At 40.9% G+C, this 21,353-nt stretch overlaps 1 protein-coding gene across 2 annotated transcripts in view; it reads left to right on the top strand.

Annotated features, from left to right (window-relative positions):
• Nucleotides 1–8,209, top strand: part of NAMPT (nicotinamide phosphoribosyltransferase) — a 67,980-nt gene extending 59,771 nt beyond the window's left edge. For both annotated transcript variants that reach the window (XM_005292365.5, XM_065554116.1), the window contains 2 exons: nt 899–1,033; nt 5,312–8,209. In XM_005292365.5, the coding sequence (XP_005292422.1) occupies nt 899–1,033; nt 5,312–5,425 (249 nt within the window). In that variant the 3' untranslated portion in view covers nt 5,426–8,209. The remainder of the gene's footprint in view (nt 1–898; nt 1,034–5,311) is intronic.
• Nucleotides 8,210–21,353: the final 13,144 nt, after the last annotated feature.

Raw genomic sequence — 21,353 nt, 5'->3', positions numbered from 1 at the left:
GTTATGGACAGGGGCAGCTCTATGTATTTTGCCGCCCCAAGCACGGCAGTGAGGCAGGCTTTGGTGGCATGCCTGCGGGAGGTTCGTCGGTCCCGCGCCTTCGGCGTACCTGCCGCTGAAGCCACGGGACCAGCAGACCTCCTGCAGTCATGCCGCCAAAGGCAGCCTGACTGCCGCCCTCACGGTGACCGGCAGGCTGCACCCCGCGGCTTGCCGCCCCAGGCACGTGCTTGGTGCCTGGAGCCGCCCCTGGTTATGGACATCTTGGGAATGGAGATTGTGCATAACTCTGAAAGGTTCGTAACTCCGAACAAAACGCCGTTCTGGCTCCAGCAGTTCACGCTCCGGGCCAGGTTCCAGATGCAACTAGGCAGCTTCCTTGCAGGCAGCTTCTTTCTGGGGAAGCTTGTCCCACTCCTGATTGGCCGAGGGAGGGGAGGTGAAAACAACACCCAGGGCTTACAGGAAAGCATTGCAGACCCCAATGCTGCTCCTGCTCCAGCTGCTTTCGGCTGGCAGCCGGGGCTCACAGCTTTGCCTGCGACTCTCAGCATCTTCAACTCCTAGCTGTAAGCGGATGCCTCGCGCATGGTGGTGGGGACAGGGACAGTTGCCCACATGTCCCCACCTTTAACATGCAATACAGGCACAGTACAGTATTTGCTTTTTTGTTGTTGTTGTTTGTTGTTGTTGTCTCTGCTTTTCCTGATTGGTTACTTCCGGTTTCACGTGGTGTCCGGTTGACCAGTCAGTCTGTAATTCTGGTGTTTGTATCTGAGGTTTTACTGTATTTGTATTGCTTCATATTTCAATCACGTTAGCACCATCTGCATGATGTGCATGAGCTCTCATTTGAATATCTCTTCTTATACTAACTTCTTCTCACTTTGATTTCCAGGTGAATGTCTTTAAGGATCCAGTAGCGGATCCTAACAAAAGGTCAAAGAAAGGTCGACTCTCTTTACATAGGACACCCAATGGAGATTTTGTTACATTAGAGGAAGGCAAGGGGGATCTTGAAGAATATGGTCATGTATGTATTCTGACTTATCACTTCACCAGAAGTAGATGACTTCATTCCCAGTGCTAACCCAAACTGAGAGAAAGTAGCTTAGATAGTTAAGCTTGTTTTGGAGATTTGTTTTCAGCCTTCTTTATATTCGACCAATAACCTCTATCAAATAATCTCAGAAGCTCCATCTGTGGCAAATTCAGTATAAACAGCATTGTAATTATCACTTAGTTTTACTCTCTAGTATTTTCAGTTGGGATTATAGGAAAGTAATGGGAAAAATTGTCTGCCTTTTTCCCAGATCTGAATAGTCTGTTGATGAAATGTAGAATGTTCTTACAGTGCAACCTCTGTAATACTCCCTCAATATTTAAATATCTTTTGTCAACTGGAGTCTTTTTTTTAATGGATTTTTAAAAATCCAGTTTCTGGTAAAGAACCCTCTAGAGAGCATGTCCTCATCTATTTCCTTTTTAAAAAATTAAGGTTTTCTGGTATGTTCATAAAAGCCAAGCTGCTGTTCTTGTCCTGTTCTCAAACCATTTTTAGCTCCATTCTGTCTATGATGCTATATCTGCAGTGTGTGGCATTATATACTGTATCGCTGAGCATAGCCTTCAAAACTGCATTAAAGTCGTCTACAACTTTAAACTCAAAACTTTAATTGTGCCATAAACTTTGATTAATCCCTTGACATTGTACTCTGGAGGCCACAGAATATCTCAGTAAATGCATCTTATTTCACTGATTTCCTCACCCACCCCCACCCCCTTTACAACAGAAATCCAGTGTATTCTCCAAGATGTACCTGGGACCTCAGTGACCAGTTTTACCAGTAAGATGACTGCAGACCTCCTCAGTGAATTGATCTGAATCACTGAGCATTAGCACACTCCTCCTAGATATTTTGGAGGCAAAAGGGGCTGGGGGGGATGTTTTCAATCTCTCTCAACATAAGGACTCTTCGCATCTTCCCATTTTCAAAATGATCCCATCCCCAGTAGGGTGTTGTACACCTGCACTAACTTGCACCTACCCACTCTTTATCTTCCCACTTCGGCACCCCGGTATCTGCTTTTCCCTTCCTGCCTCTTATCTAATTTGAGGGGAGGAGGCAGGATCCAGCTGTAGGGAGAAGCAGGGTACATTAGAAGGCCCACCCTAGCAGAGAGTGTAGGGCTGTTGCTCAAACAGCCACATCCCCCCCACCCTGTTTCCAGCACATCACACCCCTAGTAGCCCCAAAATAACCAAGGAAATTGGCCAGATGCCAAGTAACACCTGAGAACTGCCTAACTTGCTATGGGTTAAATGTTACATTATTGATGATTATGCTAATTATGGTTTAGTGTCGAATTTTTAAAAGCACTTGGCGTAGGCCTAATTCTGTTCATATTGAAATCTGAGATAAAACTTCCTTAACTTCAGAGGGAGGAGAATTATGCCCACTCTGAGCACTTAAAAAAATTACCACCGTTAGAGACTTCCAGACAAGGATTTATAAACTAGCCTTGAAACGCTTCTTCTAGTTGGTATTTCTCCACTTTTCAGATGTAGGAAAGCAGAAATTAAATGACTTGTCCAAAGTGTTGAGCTAAATCTGGGGCAAATCAGAGAGTAAATCCAGCACTCCTAGCTTCTAGCCATTTCATTGCACTGCATGTATTCATAATACTTGATGAGGATTTAAAAGTTCACTGCCTTTTGAAATGCTGAGTCATGTTCAGATAGACAGTAAACAACATTTGGGTGCAAGAGGTGAGAATGGGTAGCTGTAGTTGATCAGTAGCAGCAGGCTCAGTAGATTTAAAGGAGAGGAAGGAGGTGACTTAGTGGATAGGCCAAGAGAAGCAGTTTCAAATGTAGAGTGCAGCAAAGAGGGGAGATACAAAGTCAATAGGATACGAGTTGAATGCAGGATGAAACAACTACTGAGAGCTATGCATTGGGTTGACATTTAATATGGGCTCCTGAATTTGGTATAGAAGGGATATATGCAGGGGCTGTGATATGCGTGCTAAGAGAGGAAATATTTGGTTGCCATGTTTTAAATTGGAGAGCGAGGTGGTGAGAGATGTGTATGCTATCAGCTGTTGCCCAGGCTTTCTGAATTGCCACAGTGCTTGGTTGGCAAAGAAACATCAGATTATTGGATTTTGATTTCTTACTGAGGAAAGGACTTTTTCTTGGAGGGGGCGTGACCATTCCTGTCTTTGCAGCCGCTTCACCCAGTAGCCACTTTCTTCTCAATGTTAACCCTACTATTTTGAGGAAGCAGTTAAGACATGAGTTACTAGACATGTTACGCTTGGTGCAGGTGATCACAACAGGCACTAGCGCATTCTAAAGAAAACCTTTACAGGCAGTTGTGTACAAATACTAGGGGCACTTATAAAGGGATCAAATGTGTGAATTGTGAGCAGCATATGGCAGCTGGCAGGACAGTACAATGGCAGGGCAGTTTCTGGGGAGGAAGAGTCAGGGGGAGATTGGAGAAGTCATGCAATCCTTTGGTCTTTTTGGATCAATTAACTGTCTCCAGATAAAGAGTGGCTGTAAAGAGGAAATTTCCTAAGTAGTATTTATGCACAGATTTTTAGAATCTTTATTCTCCAGGTTACACTAACATGCAAGTGAGGATAGAGGCAACTAAATAACACCGTTTCACTGCAGAACCGTTTTTTCATAAAAGCTGCCTGATGTATCTTGAAGAGGAAGAGAAAGGTGCAGTCATATAGACTTGCCTGTTCGCAAGCAAGGAAGGCACAAATATCACTTTTGCCTTTAGATTTCTCAAACAGATCTATAATTTCAAGGGCTGTCGATTAATCGTGATTAATTGCAGTGTTAAACAATAGAATACCAATTGAAATGTATTACATATTTTGGATGTTTTTCTACATTTTCATATATATTGTATTCTGTGTTGTAATTGAAATCAAAGTGTATATTTTTTTATTACAAATATTTGCACTGTAAGAATGATAAATAGTATTTTTCAATTCACCTCATACAAGTACAGTAGTGCAATCTTTTTGTCGTGAAAGTGCACATAACTGTACTCAAAAACAAAACAATGTAAAACTTCAGAGCCTACAAATCCACTCAGTCCTACTTCTTGTTTAGCCAGTCGCTAAGACAAACAAGTTTGTTTACATTTACAGGAGATAATGCTGCACTCTTCTTATTTAAAGTGCCACCAGAAAGTGAGAACAGGTATTTGCATGGCACTTTTGTAGGAGGTGGTATATTTTGGTAACACTTTGAGCCCCACAGAGTAATACACTTGTCCATCCTGGAGGGATCTAGCTTTCAATCATAGGAGGTAGGCCTTATCACAACACAATTCAGGACCCCCAAAGCTTTGAGTCTGTTCAAAATCAGGCAAAATATGGTCCTCCATCTCTAGCAAGTACAATGGGTAAGAAGGAAAGATTTGCTGCCTACTGTGTTGAAGTGGCTTATTCATTAATGTCACTAGATGGAAGCTGAATACAAAATACTCTCTGCTCCCCAGGCCTGGTTGACTAAAATTGCAGGTCCATGTAATGGGATGTGTTGTTCACATTAACACTCTATACAGAGTTGGCTTTTGTTACACTTCTAACTTACAGCTTGTGTCTTTTGGTGATGCTCTGTTTAATACGAGGATATATGCAAAGGAGATTTCTGCGAGATACTGCAAACAGCTTTTCCAATAGCCATTCCAGAGGGGAAAAATGTTTTGGTCTCTCTGCACACTGAGGGAAGTGAATGTCAGATCGCACCCTTAGTTCTAATATCAGAATTACACTCGGGTGTTGGTCAAGTGAGCTTCACCTTTCCTATTAATTGCTCTAGCAGTGTGTATAAAATATCTTCCCCACTCTTAGTTTATGTGCTTTCCGCAGTGGCCTGGCACAAGAGGTTGATGTCTTAATTTATTTTGAGATTGTATATACTAATTCTTTGTACTATAAACACTACTACACATGCATAATATGGCTGAAATATTTATAAGATTTTAATAATGTTAGAATGCTAGTGTTACAAATAGAAACACAAAAGTTAGTCTCTTAGCAACTAAGGCCCCAATCTCACAAACACTTTATGTAGGTGCTCTTTTTTACATATATATCAGTACGTCACATTGATGTCTACAGGGCTACTCATATATAAAGTTGAGCAGTGCATACGTGTTTGCAGGATCATATAGAAGTTTACATCTGACAGTGTAACTAGTATAGATGTGTGTTCAGCATCTCTTCTTGAAAGAGATCTTATTTCACGTTCACTGAAACAAAGTGGTATCTGTTACAGGATCTCCTTCATACGGTCTTCAAGAACGGAAAGGTAATGAAGTCTTACTCGTTTGATGAAGTAAGGAAAAATGCCAGACTGAAGGACAATGAACTAGAAGTGGCACCTCATTAAGTTTAATTCCATGTCTCTGTGTAATGAGTATGTACTGCATAGCTGACGAGTTTGTTGTACAGATCTGTGTGTTTGTGTTTTATGATACATTATAGCCAAATTATTTGTTGGTTTATGGACATACTACCTTTTTTCTTTTCTTTTTTGCACCAGTCTTTAGAAAAGATGAAATTAGGAAATGGTACTTAAAATGTAAAATCTATTTAATGCTGAAGAGTGCTTTTTAGGGCCCTTTGCCAGTAGTGATTCAATCTGGTATTGATCTTTTCACAAATGAGACAGAGCAGAGAAACATTTTTATATGGAATAGAATATCACAAAATGGATTTACATAAAATTATCATGATTACTTTGTTTATATTTAACTTGTATTTTTGTACAAACAAGATTGTGTAAAATATATTTAAAGTTTCAATAATTAAGTCTTTCCAACTTTTCATGATTTTTATGAGCACAGACTTTCAAGAAAATATTTTGGAGGAAAAATCATTGCCTTTTGTCCATTAATCAGCAAATAAAAATGGCCTTAAAGTTTCTTGTGACATTGTACCATTTGAAGGTTAAATCAGGACTTGTACCTACTTAAGACCCATAGAATTGCTGACCTCACTGTTCCTTGTAGTTATCTGTAGTAGTCATTCTACATTAAAGAAAATTACTGTTCTTGCTGGAATCTTTAGGTACTATAAGCGTATAGGCCTAGCTAGCAGTGTATGGTATGTAAATGGAATGCCAAATTTGAAAGAATTCTCTACTGCAACTTGTCTCTTGTCAAGTATAGTCCACTTGGCATATGCACCTCAATATTTTAAGAGTAAAGTTTTTAAGAGATATCCTCTTCCACTACAGAATATACGTGTAAAATACTGATAAATATGGAAGCGGTGTATTTTAAAGTAATTATACTTCTGGGTTTATTTTTCATATATTGTAAGTGACATGACTTTAAAGTGAAATACTGGACTGGGTAGTGCACTTTTTTACTTTTTGTATTTTTTTTCATTGATTTGCCTTTTATCAGACTGGATGTTAAATTGTATAAATATGTTTAACTATTTTTTGTTAAACAACTTTAATAAAATATTATGCTAGACAAACTTCTTTTACATGAATCCCCCAAGAGGGGACATGATACTGAGGGATAATTGTGAAAACAAAATATATGAAAGGTACTTTTTAGTCAGTTGTGCTTGATTTTCTTCACTCTCTGCATATGCTTGCTTGAACACCTGCTGGAGGACAAAGCTGTCAGTGATTTTGTTTGACAAACCATAGCAAGTTTTCAGATGTTTGACTGTACTGTAGGGTGGCTCTTATGAGAAAATGAATCCCTCCTTTTTTAGAAAAGCAATGGTTTCTGTAACGTTATCCATGCTAAAGAGTAACTAAGTCACTGACCATTGTACAGGCGTTGCATTTGGTTCTGGCTCTAATGTATTAGCAAGTGATGTTACAGGGCAAATGGTTTAGAAGAGATCAAACAATTTAGACCAACCACAAATAATACAAAACATACTTTTATTTGAAGGAAGCTTAAAAAGCCATACTTTATTGTTCTTACTGTCACACCAAAAAGGGCCACATCAAAGAGCTTGTAATGTTTCCGGGATGTTTCCGGGATATGAAGTTAAAACACTTAAGCCCAGTCGCAATAGTTTGTTTTATTTGTTTAAAAAATGTTTTCACTCTTACTGTATGTGATTATACACTTCGGTGATGTATCATTTCAAAAAGTAGAGTTTTAGTAAGATGATAAACACTGACCTTTCACACCCGGATCTGCATTCTATTGCAGTTACCCATATTGTTCTTATTTGGTCAGGAAAGATTTTAACTCCAGAGATAGAATTAGTAACAGTTAAATAGAATAGAGACTTTCACTCCTCCATATGATATGTATTAGAGAATTTTATGATGTATGGTTTAAAAAAAAAAAGGCTTTCATCCTGTACCAATAAAGATTTTGATAACTATTGACTACCCATAACTGATATTTTTGTAATTAAAAGCTGGGGATATGCTGTGAAAGCACTGTTTTCTTTTTGTCTGCCATGAAGTACACAAGTGACTGTTTGATATTATATCTAGATTTCAGTTTATTTGGGACTTTTCTATGAATTCCCTAAGCTGTGCATGTCACTTTCAGAAAGTTGTATCATTCATTTTAAAATAATGTTAGTACTTTAATCACCTGGTGCTAGTCAATCCTCAGCTCTTGCCACCAAGTGATTGGCAGTTGACATCCCAGACACCAAAGGGTTGATAGTGATGTCAGATATAACCTATTACCGTGCTTGAACCTTACAATATCGTAATTCTTCCATACTGAAGCAAACAGCATGTTTGGGTTTGCTTTAAATAATTAGATTTGTAGCCATTGAGATTTTAATTATCCCCATTTAATTATAGTACAGTGTTTGTATTTAAAAAATAGGAGTTGGACGTTTTGTGTTAATACTCTAATTTATTTGTAACCAGTATTTAGCATAAGAAATGGATTTTATGACTATTTTTTCCTGAGATGCATGGCTATGAAACTGATGCTAAATCTTTTTGTAACAAGATCCATCTTAGAAGATCTGAGGAGAAAATAGAAAAGTATTTATTGTTTTATTTGCCAAAATTCAAAACTTAAAGTTTAAACCGTTTTTCTAGTTTTACATTCCTCCTTAACTTGCTTAGTGGAGAGTAAATATTCTTCACTTAAATCGTATGTTAAATGTACTCAACATCAAATACAAATATGTAATAAAATGGAAATAAAGTTTAGTTCTGGTAGTGAAACACTAATATCCTTTTGACTTTGTTTTAAACCTGTGATGTTGGACATCAGATTTCTTCCACGTGCACCCATTGCCAGCAGTTTGGACAGAGTGAAATTGAGGTGCCATGATAATCCACTATATAGGATAACCATACAAAGTGAACAGTTTACATAAGTGATACTCAAACTGAGGCTCGCAAGCCACAAGTGGCTCTTTAATGCATCTTCTGCAGTTCTTTGCAGAACATGATATTAAAACGGTGTGATTTTAATTATTAACCAATCAGGATGCTTTTACTATGCTATTAACCAATTGTAATTGATAAAATAATACTTGGTCAGTCATTTTGCTGTGAGGACTGTATATATAATATATCTAAATAGTAAATGAAACAATGAATTTGCAGTACTCTTGGCTCTTTTGGGTAATGTTTATAACTAATTTGGCTCATGAACCGCTGAAGTCTGAGTATCACTGGTTTACATTTCTGTATTAGACTTTAAAACACATTCTGGAAGGAGGTGGGGCAGGTTACATGCATCCCATGTTTGTTACAGGACTTGAGCAAATCCCTACTGTAGCACCTTATTCCACATATAGGTTTTATATGTACAGTACTTGAACCTGGACCACTCTTCCATGATCTTGATATACAGCCGCCAGAACACTAGGTATAAAAACCCCAAGGGCTTATCACTCTTAATATTTCACACAATTCTGAGTCAAGTGAATGTCCTCTCCTTGGGACTCGACAGTTTCAGAATAAAGCTGCTGAAAAGCTTGTTCAGAAGCACATTAACCATCCCCATCAAAAATGTAATGTAAATGCTTATGGGGTAAAATGCTTATTGCCAGACCCCTAAATTAAATGCATTAAGTATAACGTTTTCATAAAAATGAAAGAAAATGTCACTTTGGAATCCCCTGTGCCCTACCTGCAGAAGCTTAAAGAACTGATGCGCATGCCCTATGATTACAAGCTCTCTTAATGAAGCTGTACAGAATTTTGAAAAGGGCAGCCCTGATCTTAGTGACTTCTCTGGCCTATAATAACGGGCCGCTTATGGTTAGACATTTCAGTCTTATGAGCATGGTTTCTCAAAAGAATATATGTACTATGTACTGTAGCTAGGACCATACAGCTGACTGTCTTTTTAAAGTAAAGCTATAACGAGCATAATGAATATACAGTTTAAGAATTAAGATGGTTGGCTGGTTTGTTTTTCTAGCCCCTGTGTTTTTATGAGCCCTGCAGTGCCAGAAAGGCTCATGTAAATTTATATACAGTTGCAACAGTGACTTAAGAACCAAAGCTAGACCCCAGAGCCTTCAGATTGGAGCACTTCATGGCTTCAGTGCTATAGCAACAAGAGGTCACCTCTTCAGTGTATGACTCAAGCCAGGTGCATTTTTCCAAGAGGAGCAAGGCTGATGCGAAGTCAGCTATGGAAGCTCCTGCAGAAATGGGATGGCTCAGCTGCTGTTCTCAGCTTGTCCATTGCAAGCCCCTGGCTGCACTGTTGACAAAAGCAACCAAAGAGCCTCTTCATTGCCAATTAAAACTTTGAGGAAAACACCAGGCCAGAGACCAACCGTGACGCACAAAAATGGAGATCAGAACATAATAACTTGTGTGACTTTTTACTTTTAGGAAGCACCTGGCTTATCACTTTGGCCAAGAAGAAGGAAATAAGTGGATCTGGGTAACAGCTTATGACTGTCTAAAGCTGTATGGCCGCCTTAGCGCACATTTCCTGAAAGATCTCCACCCTGTTCCTGTTTCATGTACCTTTGCTTGAGTCCCACATCTGTAGTAACAGGCTCTGCCGTTTACAAGGCTACTAGCATTTCTAGACTCAAAATTTGAGTCCATTGTAATGCTAGCTAACAAATAGGTATTGGAATTATTCTCTGTGCAAGGAGGCTCCATTCCATGGAGGTGTTTGGGGGTCAGAGAGATGTGTGGATTATGGGGTTTTATATTCGTGTCATTGCAATGGCGTTAATAACTGGCCATTTTTTTCCTTCCTATTTTCAGGTTTATTTAAACTCATTCAGGGTGAACTGCCCGCCATGTGTGTGGTGTTGCTGACTCCCATTACTGTTGCTCCAGTTAATGTGTGTGGGCTACTCTTGGTTTCCCTGTGATGTTTCCTGGGGGATAGAAAACCTGTATTCAGGTTGTGAAGGTTGCATCTCCATGTGGTGGTACGATACATTCTTCAGACCTGGAGAACCCCAACAGAGTCCTATAGACCCAAGTCTCCTGCTTGAAGCCTGAAGATAGTCTCCTGAAAGATTGTCCTTACCCAGAGAGACTGGGTAGAGTCCCTATGAGGGAGACATTGCACTTAAGAGTATCTATATCCACTGTCTCCCAAGGCACATAATGACAAACTCATATGACATCTTTAGCCTCATTCCTCTTTATAAGGAATATGTATCAGATGTACTGTAATTGCAGTTGTGAGCTCTAAGCATTCTGTTCAGTCAGTTTTCCTCCCCTTACTGATAACACAGTTAACCTCTCTTAGTGATTTTTAAATGGCCCATCAGGGGATGGACTGATGAAATATGAAAACTTTCAGCTATTAAGTCACCAATTTAAATCTAGAATGTTAAGGTAGTTATTAGAAGTTTTCATGGGACAGCTGTTTGGTTGCCTATATGAAAGGGGATGTGATCTTGGTCCATTTTGTCATGGATAAGTGTTCACACAAACCCATACCACAATTAGCAAAACTTGGAAAATGAGCTACTGTCATATCTGGAGGTGGTCCTTCCAGAACATGGATAAGCCATTTCAGCTCGGTGATGTGAGGAAACTTCTGCTGTTACTAAGAATATCAGTCTCTAAAATTTCCATTCCTGCTCCCCCTTCCCAAACATTAAAGTTTCTTTCTAAAAGTAAGTATTTTCTTTAACCAAGGATGTGTGTGTGTCAAGGAGTTCCAGGTTACAGTTTTCTAGGTTTGCCCCTTGGAAAGAATAGAGCTGAAATGTTCTTTTCTCCGGGGTGGAAGTTCTCCTGTCTGCTGAAGATGTCACCTTAGTTTAAGCATAAGATATTAATTTCCAAATTTTCCAAGAGGATCAATTGCTGGTCTGAGAAACCTTGCGAGTACATGTGTCTCTACACTAGAAAAGGGGGCTGAGAGAAGGTCAGGGTGTGTTTAACTAACCTTGAACTAATCAGGGCCTTTTCCCTAACATTGGATGTATTCCTATGCCTTTTACCTCAATTGAACTGGTTGAAGTCTAACCTAAACTTTCCCCTACAATATGTTTGGACCTGCTCAACTGATGTCAAAGATGTTTTAATGTGTCCACACTAGGAAAAAGGTGGTAATTGGTTAACACACCCTGATCTAAACTTGACCCATTTTTTTTCAAGCCCTCTGTAGATACTCATTTGTTTAAAAAAGACAGTGCTAAACTGCATTAATTATACCATTCTTCCCGAATATTTTGATTGCCCCTGAATTAGTTAACTTCTCTCACCTTCCAAACGATGTTACTTCAGGACAATCATCTGTCTTCATAGCAGTCATAATTCTCCACAGGGCAAAGAGGAAAGTTGCACCTATGTATAAGATTCTGCAGTCTTTTCTTCTGCAGACAAAAGCAAATGTTTAAGTTAAAATGAAAGAGAAAGCTGACCCCTTGCCTTGCTAAGGGGCAGGTGAATGTGAGAGACTGGAGATACCAAGAGGAGTTTGCTGTCTTTATATAAACTCACTCATCCTCTTTGTGTAAAAATAACTTTTAAAAAATATATTAAAACAATGTTAAATTTACAGCCATTCTAGTGCATGACAAAACTTCCCTGAAGACTCCTGCATTCATTTCCTAAGTGGGCACTTCCTGAGTTACAAGATCTGGGCCTGACCCTGCAAACCAGACACACACACACACACACACAAAATATCCCATCAGTCAGTTGGATGCTTGTGTGAGTAAATACGTAAGGGCTGCAGGATTGGGCAGGGAAAGTATTAAAATGCCTGCTGTATGTTAAATAGCTGTTCTCACTGAAGCCAATAGTGTCTTCATTTGGACCCACAATGATACCAACTCTATTAACAGTACTGGAGACTATCATTGTGACAGTTGTATCTTAAGACAAGTTATGCATATTCAGCTTTTGACCCATTCTTTACAGTAAATATTTAATTCTCATGTACTGGAACTAATTCCAGGGGTTTTCCTCTGTTACAATGGGTTCCTGCCTACAGGCAGGTTAAGACAACACCCTGCAGTATGTCAAAGGAAATCTACTTTCCAATGAATACAGAAGGTGACTGCACAGTTTGTAATGCTGTTATTCCGCTTCCATTGCCCATAATCACAATGCTTATGTGTTAAAAGATAGTGGTGGTGATGCAGATCATTCTGTATGCTTGCGGTAAAGGTAATTGTCAAGGTGTGTATTGACCTAAGATTATCAACACCTCTGCTGGAATCTGGTATTTTCTTGTACCTGACTTTTCCGTTGGTCACTAGCCTCTTACAATATCCTAGAGTCCTTATGATTCACTGGCAGCCAAGTCTGATTTGCCCTTACAAAGATTTTAGAAATCTTTCTTTAAATCAAGAAAACACAGGATGATGATGACCATTTGATCTTCCCATGTTTGACTCTTAGTTCTTTGAATGGCAGATGTTGCATTGTGATTAGCACTGCATTTTGGGGGTTGGAGGAGGGAATCTTATAAAATGTCTCATTTAAAATACTGCACAACTTAATATGCTGCCAGTCCACACTCAGAATCTTGTCTTTCTTTGCAGTTGCAGTAGGGCTATATGAACGTTTGTGAACTCCATTATGTTTCAGGGGCTCTACTTTGTATTATAACCTTCAATTTGGAGCGTGAACATCATGTTGTGTTGCAACGTCCTTTGTCAAAGCAATGTTGAAAAGATGTCAGGGGTTATCCGCTGCAGCTAATGAAGTTCCCAGTCACCGTGACCTTTCATGCCACTGATCTTCAACTTCAGCAGCCAAGAGAGTAAGAGTGCCCCTGCACAATGGTCTTCCCACTTAAAAAAAAAAAAACACCCTTTCTTACTGGCATTCAGGCATCACTAACACAGACAGTTCTGTGGCGATAGGCGAGTGCTGAAGTGACAAGTATAGCTGAATACTGGGAGTCATAGTCATAAACCTGCATGCAGGCGACCTGGGACGCCGGTCACTCAGACTTGAATCCTGGGCAGCAAGGATGTTCGGCAACACCCCAGCTGACTGAACAGCCCTTGTTCAGGCCAGCACTGCTCAGCCAAGTAAGGGCAGGGGTTAGAAAAAGTGCCCTAAACATTGCCTCCCACCTTTAATCTGGCCAGGTCACTGCAACTGGTGGATCATCCACACAGAGGTTGTTCTCTAAAAAAAGCAAAAGCCCTCATGTGGGGTCATGGAACATATGGATCCTAATGGACAGAGCAACCCATCAAGACCAGAAAAATATACAGCGTTAATTGCAAGGGACTGTGCTAGATACAGCATTGATATAGCTGTCCTCAGTAAAACCAGCCTTGCAAACAAAGGCTCCCTAAAGAAACACCTGCTTTTGGAAAAGGAAATCAGCAGCGGAAGATGGAATTTATGACAGTGGTTTGCCATTAAACCAGTTTCCTAAAATCACTGAAGGACTTACCTGTGGGCAAAAATGAACGCCTAATGATTATATGACTTCCTATTGGAAATTCAAACTCTGCGATTCTTATCAGGGCTTATGCACCAACCATGAACAGTACAGAAGAAATAGAACTGTTTTGTTCTGATTTAGATGACATAATGAAATCTACATTGTAGCCTTATCTATAGTTATGGGTTACTTTAACCAATTACCCATCCTATGGTGAGGGTTTACACCTATGTTAATCTGTGAGAGTTCAGCACTCAAGATAACTTCTCTACTGTAGTCAATCAATAGAAGGGGAACCCAATGGTGCACAACAGAAGCTACATCATGGTCTTTCTATAATCATTACTTTTATTAGCCAACCACCCAATTCACACTCACTATCTATCTATCCTGGCATCTCTCCCCGCCCTCCCACACAGGCATGCAAGTTAGGATACAGCTTTTATAATGTATTGCACTGACACCCACTGGGGTTTGTAAATATTTATGAAGGTTTTAACCCCTTTTCTTTATCTGAACTTCCACACTCCCACTACTTTTGGAGTGCTCGGTTTTTCATAGGCTAATTTGTTAGTTCCTCTTGTATTCATTAACATTTATGTCACCTTATCACTATAGTAATAGAAAGTCTCTGACCTTTCACCCCAGCTCCCAACTGTCATCTTGTGGTGTCTACTGATATCTTATAGACATTATTATCCAAACTCAGCCGTTATTTTCAACACATCAGCATACCACAAACATAGACACAAGCTTAGCAGATTTATTAACTTACTTATCTTTATAATACAGCTAACTTATTCTAAGTTCAAAGGACTAATTTAGCTAAGCTAAATATCTTACAAGCCTGAAGCCTGTAGGCCTTTTGTTACACCATGAATTAATACTTATATTTTATCTCTATATCCTAAATATACCTAATATCTTTTATCCTTGGCTACACCATCCAATGAAGACAAACTCATACTTCTGGGAGACTTTGGGTATGTTTATAGTTAAAACACTATAGTGGCGCTGCTGTAGCACTTCAGTGTATACACTACCTATGCCAATAGGAGGGTTTCTCCCATCAACATAGGTAATCCACCTCTCTGGGAGGCAGTAGCTGAACTGACAGAAGAATTCTTCTGTTGACCTAGCTCAGTCTACGCTGGTGGTTAGGTAGGTATAACTATGTCGCTCAGGGGTATCGATTTTTCACAGCCCTGAGAGACATAGCTATATCAATGTAAGCTCCTAGTGTAGGCCTTGCCTCAAATGCCGGAGTTGGAAAAGACAGCGAGGCTTGGAGAGGTGGTGTAAGAAAGAACAACAGAGTCATAAAAGTGAACAGCACTGGTCTTCTACTCAGCAAATGTGATGAACATGCCACCCTTACTTCTGCGCTGCCTTCAGTGCTGGGCAGCCAGAGAGCGGCAGCTACATACTCTGTATGCATCCGAAGAAGTGGGCTGTAGTCCACGAAAGTTTATGTTCTAATAAATTTGTTAGTCTCTAAGGTGCCACAAGTACTCCTGTTCATTATTACCAACTCACTCTCCAGGCAAGATAACAAATACAAAACTTCATGGATGAACCCAACATCGTTGCTTTGGCACCCGATTGATTATATCATTATACGACAAAGAGACATCAAGACTGTTAAGATCACCAGAGTAATGTAAGGAGCAAAGTGTTGGACTGACTGCAGGGTGATCAGAGCCATTTTCAGTTTACATGTTGATGCCCCTCAGCAAAACAATGCTGAACAGTGTAAACCAAAATTGAATATAGCAAAGTTGAGACATCCATTTCATAAACAGAAACTGAGGGAAAACTTAAAGGAAAAATTTGATAGCATTACATCATCACCCCAGTAATGCACTTGAAAAGTAGAAGATATTCCAAGCAGTCATCTTTCAAGTCTCTGAATAATCTAAGGATCGGACCACACTACAAAGTTAGGATGATGCAAGTCACCTTGTGGTGATCTATTTGTACATGTGTCTACACTCAAATTTGTCTCCCGCCAGAGTATGCACCCTATTATGGTGATGCAGTAAAATCACCTCCCCCAATGGCGTTGAACTATGCTGACCTACTGCCATTGACACAGTGTGAGTGTAGACACTGCATGATCTATGTTGACCCTAACATCCCTTCAGCAGCTGTCCCACAATGCCCCATTCCCTACAACTGTGATTTCTCTGGCCACAATTGTGAACTCCATTGTCCAGGTGCACAGCCACGGGAAGCCATCGCCTCTGCCTTAAAAAACCCTGCATATTTTTGAAATGCCTTTTCCTGATTGACTTGATGAGCACACCTAACAGCACTCCCTGGTTGTGTGCAACTGCCCATGCTAGCTCCACACACTCGCTGCACGTGTGAGGGTGCTTGAGACACCCAGAGCTAGCAACAGTGACCAATCACTACCTATCCCCAACCCAGGCCTAGAAGCACAGGGGAATCCAGCAGTTAGGCCCACACATAACAGACTGGTGTCTGGCCAGAGAACGAGATGGCACCAATTTGTGACAAGCTGTGCAAAAGTTTTGTATGGCGCCTCCCTCCCCCCCAGCAGGTGTACTGTTACAGTTGGGCTGCTTCTGTTTGCATATCCTTAATCCCATCCCTTAATCTCTGCATCCATCCAGGTAGTTCATTATTTGCTCTCCCCCACCCCCTGACCAAGTTGTGTAGGGCACACGGGAGAGTGTCTATTCAGTATCCTCCTAAAGAATAATGAGGGCCACCTAGCCCCGTATAAGATGTGCTCAGCAGAAACTGGGGCACACGTTCTATACGGAGCCCTGTCCTTCAATTTATTTTACTTTGGTAACACTTGTCAATAAAAAAGTCTGAACTGTATTGAAATGGACAGCCACACTCTGTATTCAGCTGGGAACAGGGAGGGCTGCAGTCCATATCCCAGCCTCTTCCCAGCACCCCATTTAAGAAAAGGAATATGTTTAGGCTGAGTAACTGGGAGTGAGAGCCATTTGACTGTGGCATAACCTCTCAAAGGGTGCTGGACGCTACCTGGCAGCTAGGAAATGTAAAGTTGCGGTGGACAACTCCGCCCAAGAATGGTCTATAGGGAGGAGTACTGCTCTGGCCTAATGTCCTTTCCTGCTCTAGTTTGTGACTGTCAGAGGGAGATGGCAGCAAGAATATATGCAGTGCCATAGTCAGTGAACAGTAATGAGGAGGCCCCATCGGTTTGCCCAGCTCCTAAGAGCCCGGCGCTCCATTATATGAATGGATCAAATGTATATTTGGTGAGGGAAAGCAGGAGGAAGGTAGAAGATGGCTATAGTGGGCATATTTCTCATTTCCATTGAGATCATTGCAGTGTAAAGAGTTTATAGGGCCTTAAAGTGGATGTAAATATAATCAGTATTGCCAGCCCCAAATGTTCAAAAATCATGAGTCAGGCTCACCAAAAATCATGAGATTGGCTTTAAAAGCATGAGATTATGTAAAAGTAATAGATTTGGAGTTCTTTTTATTTGCCTTCTGCTTTTTGGGCATCAACGGTGTGCTGGCGTCACATTTTGAAGCTTTCTCCACAGCCACGGGGGGTGAGAAACTTACTTTTTCTTTAAGAATGATGGCTGAAATCATCACATATCCACTTGACTCCAGGAGCTGGGGCTTTAAGGAAAACAATAATTACCATGAGACACATAACAAAATCATGAGAATTGGAAACACTGCAATAATGCACACACATATTAAGGCCCCTTATGTTGCCGGAGTGGTCTAAAGAGTTCTTTGTGTAAATGAGAATCCGGTCCAGTGACCTCTTGGTTGTCTGTGGCCTAGTTGCAGGCTCAATACCCCATCTGCACCCACAGTGTGCTAATATATTATATGAAGCCAATTGGAAGAGCAGGGAGCTAGACCTTGTGAATAATAATCACTACCAATTTAGGCCCTTTATTTTCCTCTCACCCATCGGGTGCCTATTGACACCTTCAGAACCTGCTGCACCCTCAGTCCCTACAGTGCTGTCCATCTTGAACTTCCCCACCTATTATCTTCTCTGTGGGGCAAATCTTCACCCTTCTGCCCACCTTGCATCCCTCACGCACTCCCTCCTATATCCTTGTTCTGGTGGCTCATGAGGATGCCAGATAAAGGTAGGGACATCCTGGCTGGGTAGAAAAGTAGCATATGATGCTGGTTAGGCAGGGAGAAGGTGGTCAGGACATGTAACTGTTGAGCAGGTTATGGTAGAGGATGTACAAACACATAGGAAGATACAGTCCCTGCCCTGAAGAGACAGAATCATTCAGCTAAGCCCTGACAGAGGTAAAAGTAAATCAAGCTTTCAAGGTAGCATTAGAATTCCACTCCAAAAGTATTATACTTGTGTTACACTTTCACAGGGATTGCTTGTTACCAAACTTAATCAGTTTTCTGCCAATGCAGCAGTAGATATTAATGGAGCTGGGTCCTTTTCACCTCCTACTTCTATATTTCTGAATAGATTATTTCTGCTGTGCTGCACTACTTGGGGTGCTGGGTATGTACTGTCAGATAAATTGCCTATGTTAAATGTGTTGCATTCCTGCATAATTCAATTACACACACTTCTAAAGAAGATTTCTTTTCTTTCACAAGTTTTTCTCATAGATTGACAATAAGCGATACAGGACTGAATACAAACTATGTCACCACCACTGACTTAATGAAGGGGAAATTAGTTTCACAACTGGCAGAAACTAGGAATCTCATCTTATAAACCAGCAGTCCAGAGTGTTTGTAACTAAACCCTTCACAATATTTTTAGCAACTGATCTATGAGATCATTTTGCTATTTTCTGTTGTTTGTGACTCAAAGTGTTCCAAAAGAAACGTCCTGAGTTGGAAAGAAATATGCACTGCAGGCTTCCAGCCTAGGCATGACCAGAAGCTAAGCACCACATGCATTATACTCCTTTCCTGAGCCATGTTATCCTGTGCTATTCTATTGATAAAATCAGAGCATCAGCCATAGCTTTAGAAGAGGCCTCCTATTGTTCTTCTGAGACAACTAGAGAGCAGATGCCAGCAATAAGGAAGATGAAAACCAGAAAAAGATTGATACACCCATCTTTCCTGCCCTCAAATCAATGTTCCTATCACAGCTAGTTTATTGGAATTGGTTTATGGGGCGCTAGACCGTACAGTATGTGGTGGGAATATAAATGATTCGTTGCACCGTAATAGTCAAGAGACAGTGAGTACGATCTTCAAAGCTTACAGGGTATTTTTGGTGGAGGGACCACAGCTATGGAACTCACTACAGCTTAGCTCATGCTGAGACCAAGTGTATTCCACATTTAGAGCAAGGTGGAATGCTCACCTCTTTGGCATTTCCTAATTGGCTAGGACATAAGTTGCTATGCTTAGGCTCTCTTGGAAACTGGCTGCTGGGATCTGACTACTTTAATGTAGTGGCTGTAACTGTCAGAGAGGAGAGAGCTCTCCCATTTAGTGGGGTAACAGTGTGTCTGAGTTTTGTAGGGTGAGTAAACAGGAAAACTAACAAACCTAAAGAGCCCAGCACGTTATATTTATTTTAGGAGATTTAGAATTGTTAGTGTATACAAATGCATCACACAGTGAAATGTATAGTGACAGTCAGACTGGTGGACAAAACGTTCTTACTCCAGATGAGCAAAGATGGGGGATATAAGCATTCTAAAATGGCATAGTGCAGGGGTTCACAAACCTGATTGCACACTAACCCCCTTCTGACAACAAAAATTACTTCATGACCCCCCCCCATCAGGGGGATCCGAAGCCTGAGCCTACCCAAGCTCCACTGCCCCAGTGGGGGGGGGGGCCAAAGCCTGAGCCCGCTACTCCGGGCAGAGGGGGGCCAAGCTAAAGCTCAAGGGCTTCAGCCCCAGGCGAGGGGCCTGCAATCTGAGCCCCACCACCCAGCACTGAAGCTCTCGGGCTTTGGCTTTGGCTTCGGCCCTGAACAGTCGGGCTTGGGCTTCAGCCCCAGCCCCCAGCAAGTCTAAGCCAGCCCTGGTAACCCCATTCAAAGGGGGTTGCGCCCCACTTCGGGGTCCTGGCCCACAGTTTGAGAACTGCTGACATAGTGGTTTGAGTGACCTTAATAGTTGCTAAACTAGAACACACAGCATTGCAAATGAATGAAAACTTGAAACAATTCAATGATACTTGTGTGATGGTTCCAGGGGTACTAAGGGACTGAAAGTCACCTTGTTACCCCTGCCTCACTGTGAAGGAGTCTTGCTTGTGCTTGGCTGGGTGTCAGCTCCCCTGACACCACCAGCCTGTTGGCTGCTCAAATGCTGTCCTCTGGGCAATGCCAGCCCTTACTTTGCCTTCCAGGTTAACAGCAGGTGCACTTGAGTCCTGTTGAAGCCTTTCCTTGTGGTATCCAGCCCCTGTCACTGGCTACTTGCAGAATGATCAGGTCTGCGGTTCCCCAGGGTACAGTGTACACACCAACTTGTATGATCCAACTCAGGGTCAGCACGTTGCTTAATATCACGGTACTTAGATATATTTATAGTGAGAACAAAAATAAAAGTTTATTATCAAAGACTAAAGATACAGGGAATAGTGAGTAAGGATAATGGAAACAAACCATTACATCTAAAACAAAAATCAGAACATTCTTTCTAGAGATTAAACTTAACAAACAAGTTCCTCTCTTGTCTAAAGAAACTTATCTCACCAAATTTTCTGCAGTGTCTTCAACCAAGGTTGGCTGAGATCCCATTTTCATGAATATAAATACATTGCCCATTTACTTTCTAGATCCAGGATGATGGAGTGTTATCTTTCCCTCACAAATATAACCCAGAAGTTCACTGTCTTTGCACACAGCCAAGACAACCACCCATGATTTGTTGTTCCTGTGTGCTGTTTCCCTGTTGACTTATATCTCCTTGCTAGTTTCTGACTTTGTATGTCAATGGGACTCCATTGTGTTACATCCTTACAATAAGATCTACATTTCTTGCCTCTTGTCTAGAGGAAAACTTGTTTTTCACTCTGCCTGGACACAGACTTTAACATGTATTTTCGGTATATATACATAATTCCTTACATAGCATCTGTACATATATGTCACAATGCTATTCATGGCCTGTGTGACCTTTGGCTTTCATTTAAGACCTCACATGACATTCTTTGGTTACCCCTGTGCCAGCTGGCATTAAGGCGTTCTTGGATCACAATTCTGTCTGGCTTTTTAGACTTGCATGACTAGCATGACTAAATACCAGTAGAAATAATTCATTCAGTGATGTGAGAAGCTTCTCAGCCTCTGACTACTTGCTTTGGCTATGATCCCATGGTGCTAAATCACAATCTGTATACTTTGCTTGTCTGGGAATTTTACTTTATGTTTGTATAGAACAATGGGGCCCTGATCCCTGGCTGATACCTCTGGGCACTCCTGTAATACAAACAAAGAATAATAATAATTAATTGGACAGCAGTTAAGTAGAGGTTGTATCTATCTATAAAAGCCTAGGGCTTTCTCAGCCAGTTTAACATGTG

This window comes from Chrysemys picta, chromosome 1 (genome assembly GCF_011386835.1).
Source record: "Chrysemys picta bellii isolate R12L10 chromosome 1, ASM1138683v2, whole genome shotgun sequence".
NCBI classification, from domain to species: domain Eukaryota; kingdom Metazoa; phylum Chordata; order Testudines; family Emydidae; genus Chrysemys; species Chrysemys picta.
Note: the sequence above shows the minus strand (reverse complement) of the source record. Positions and strands in the feature narration are given on the sequence as shown.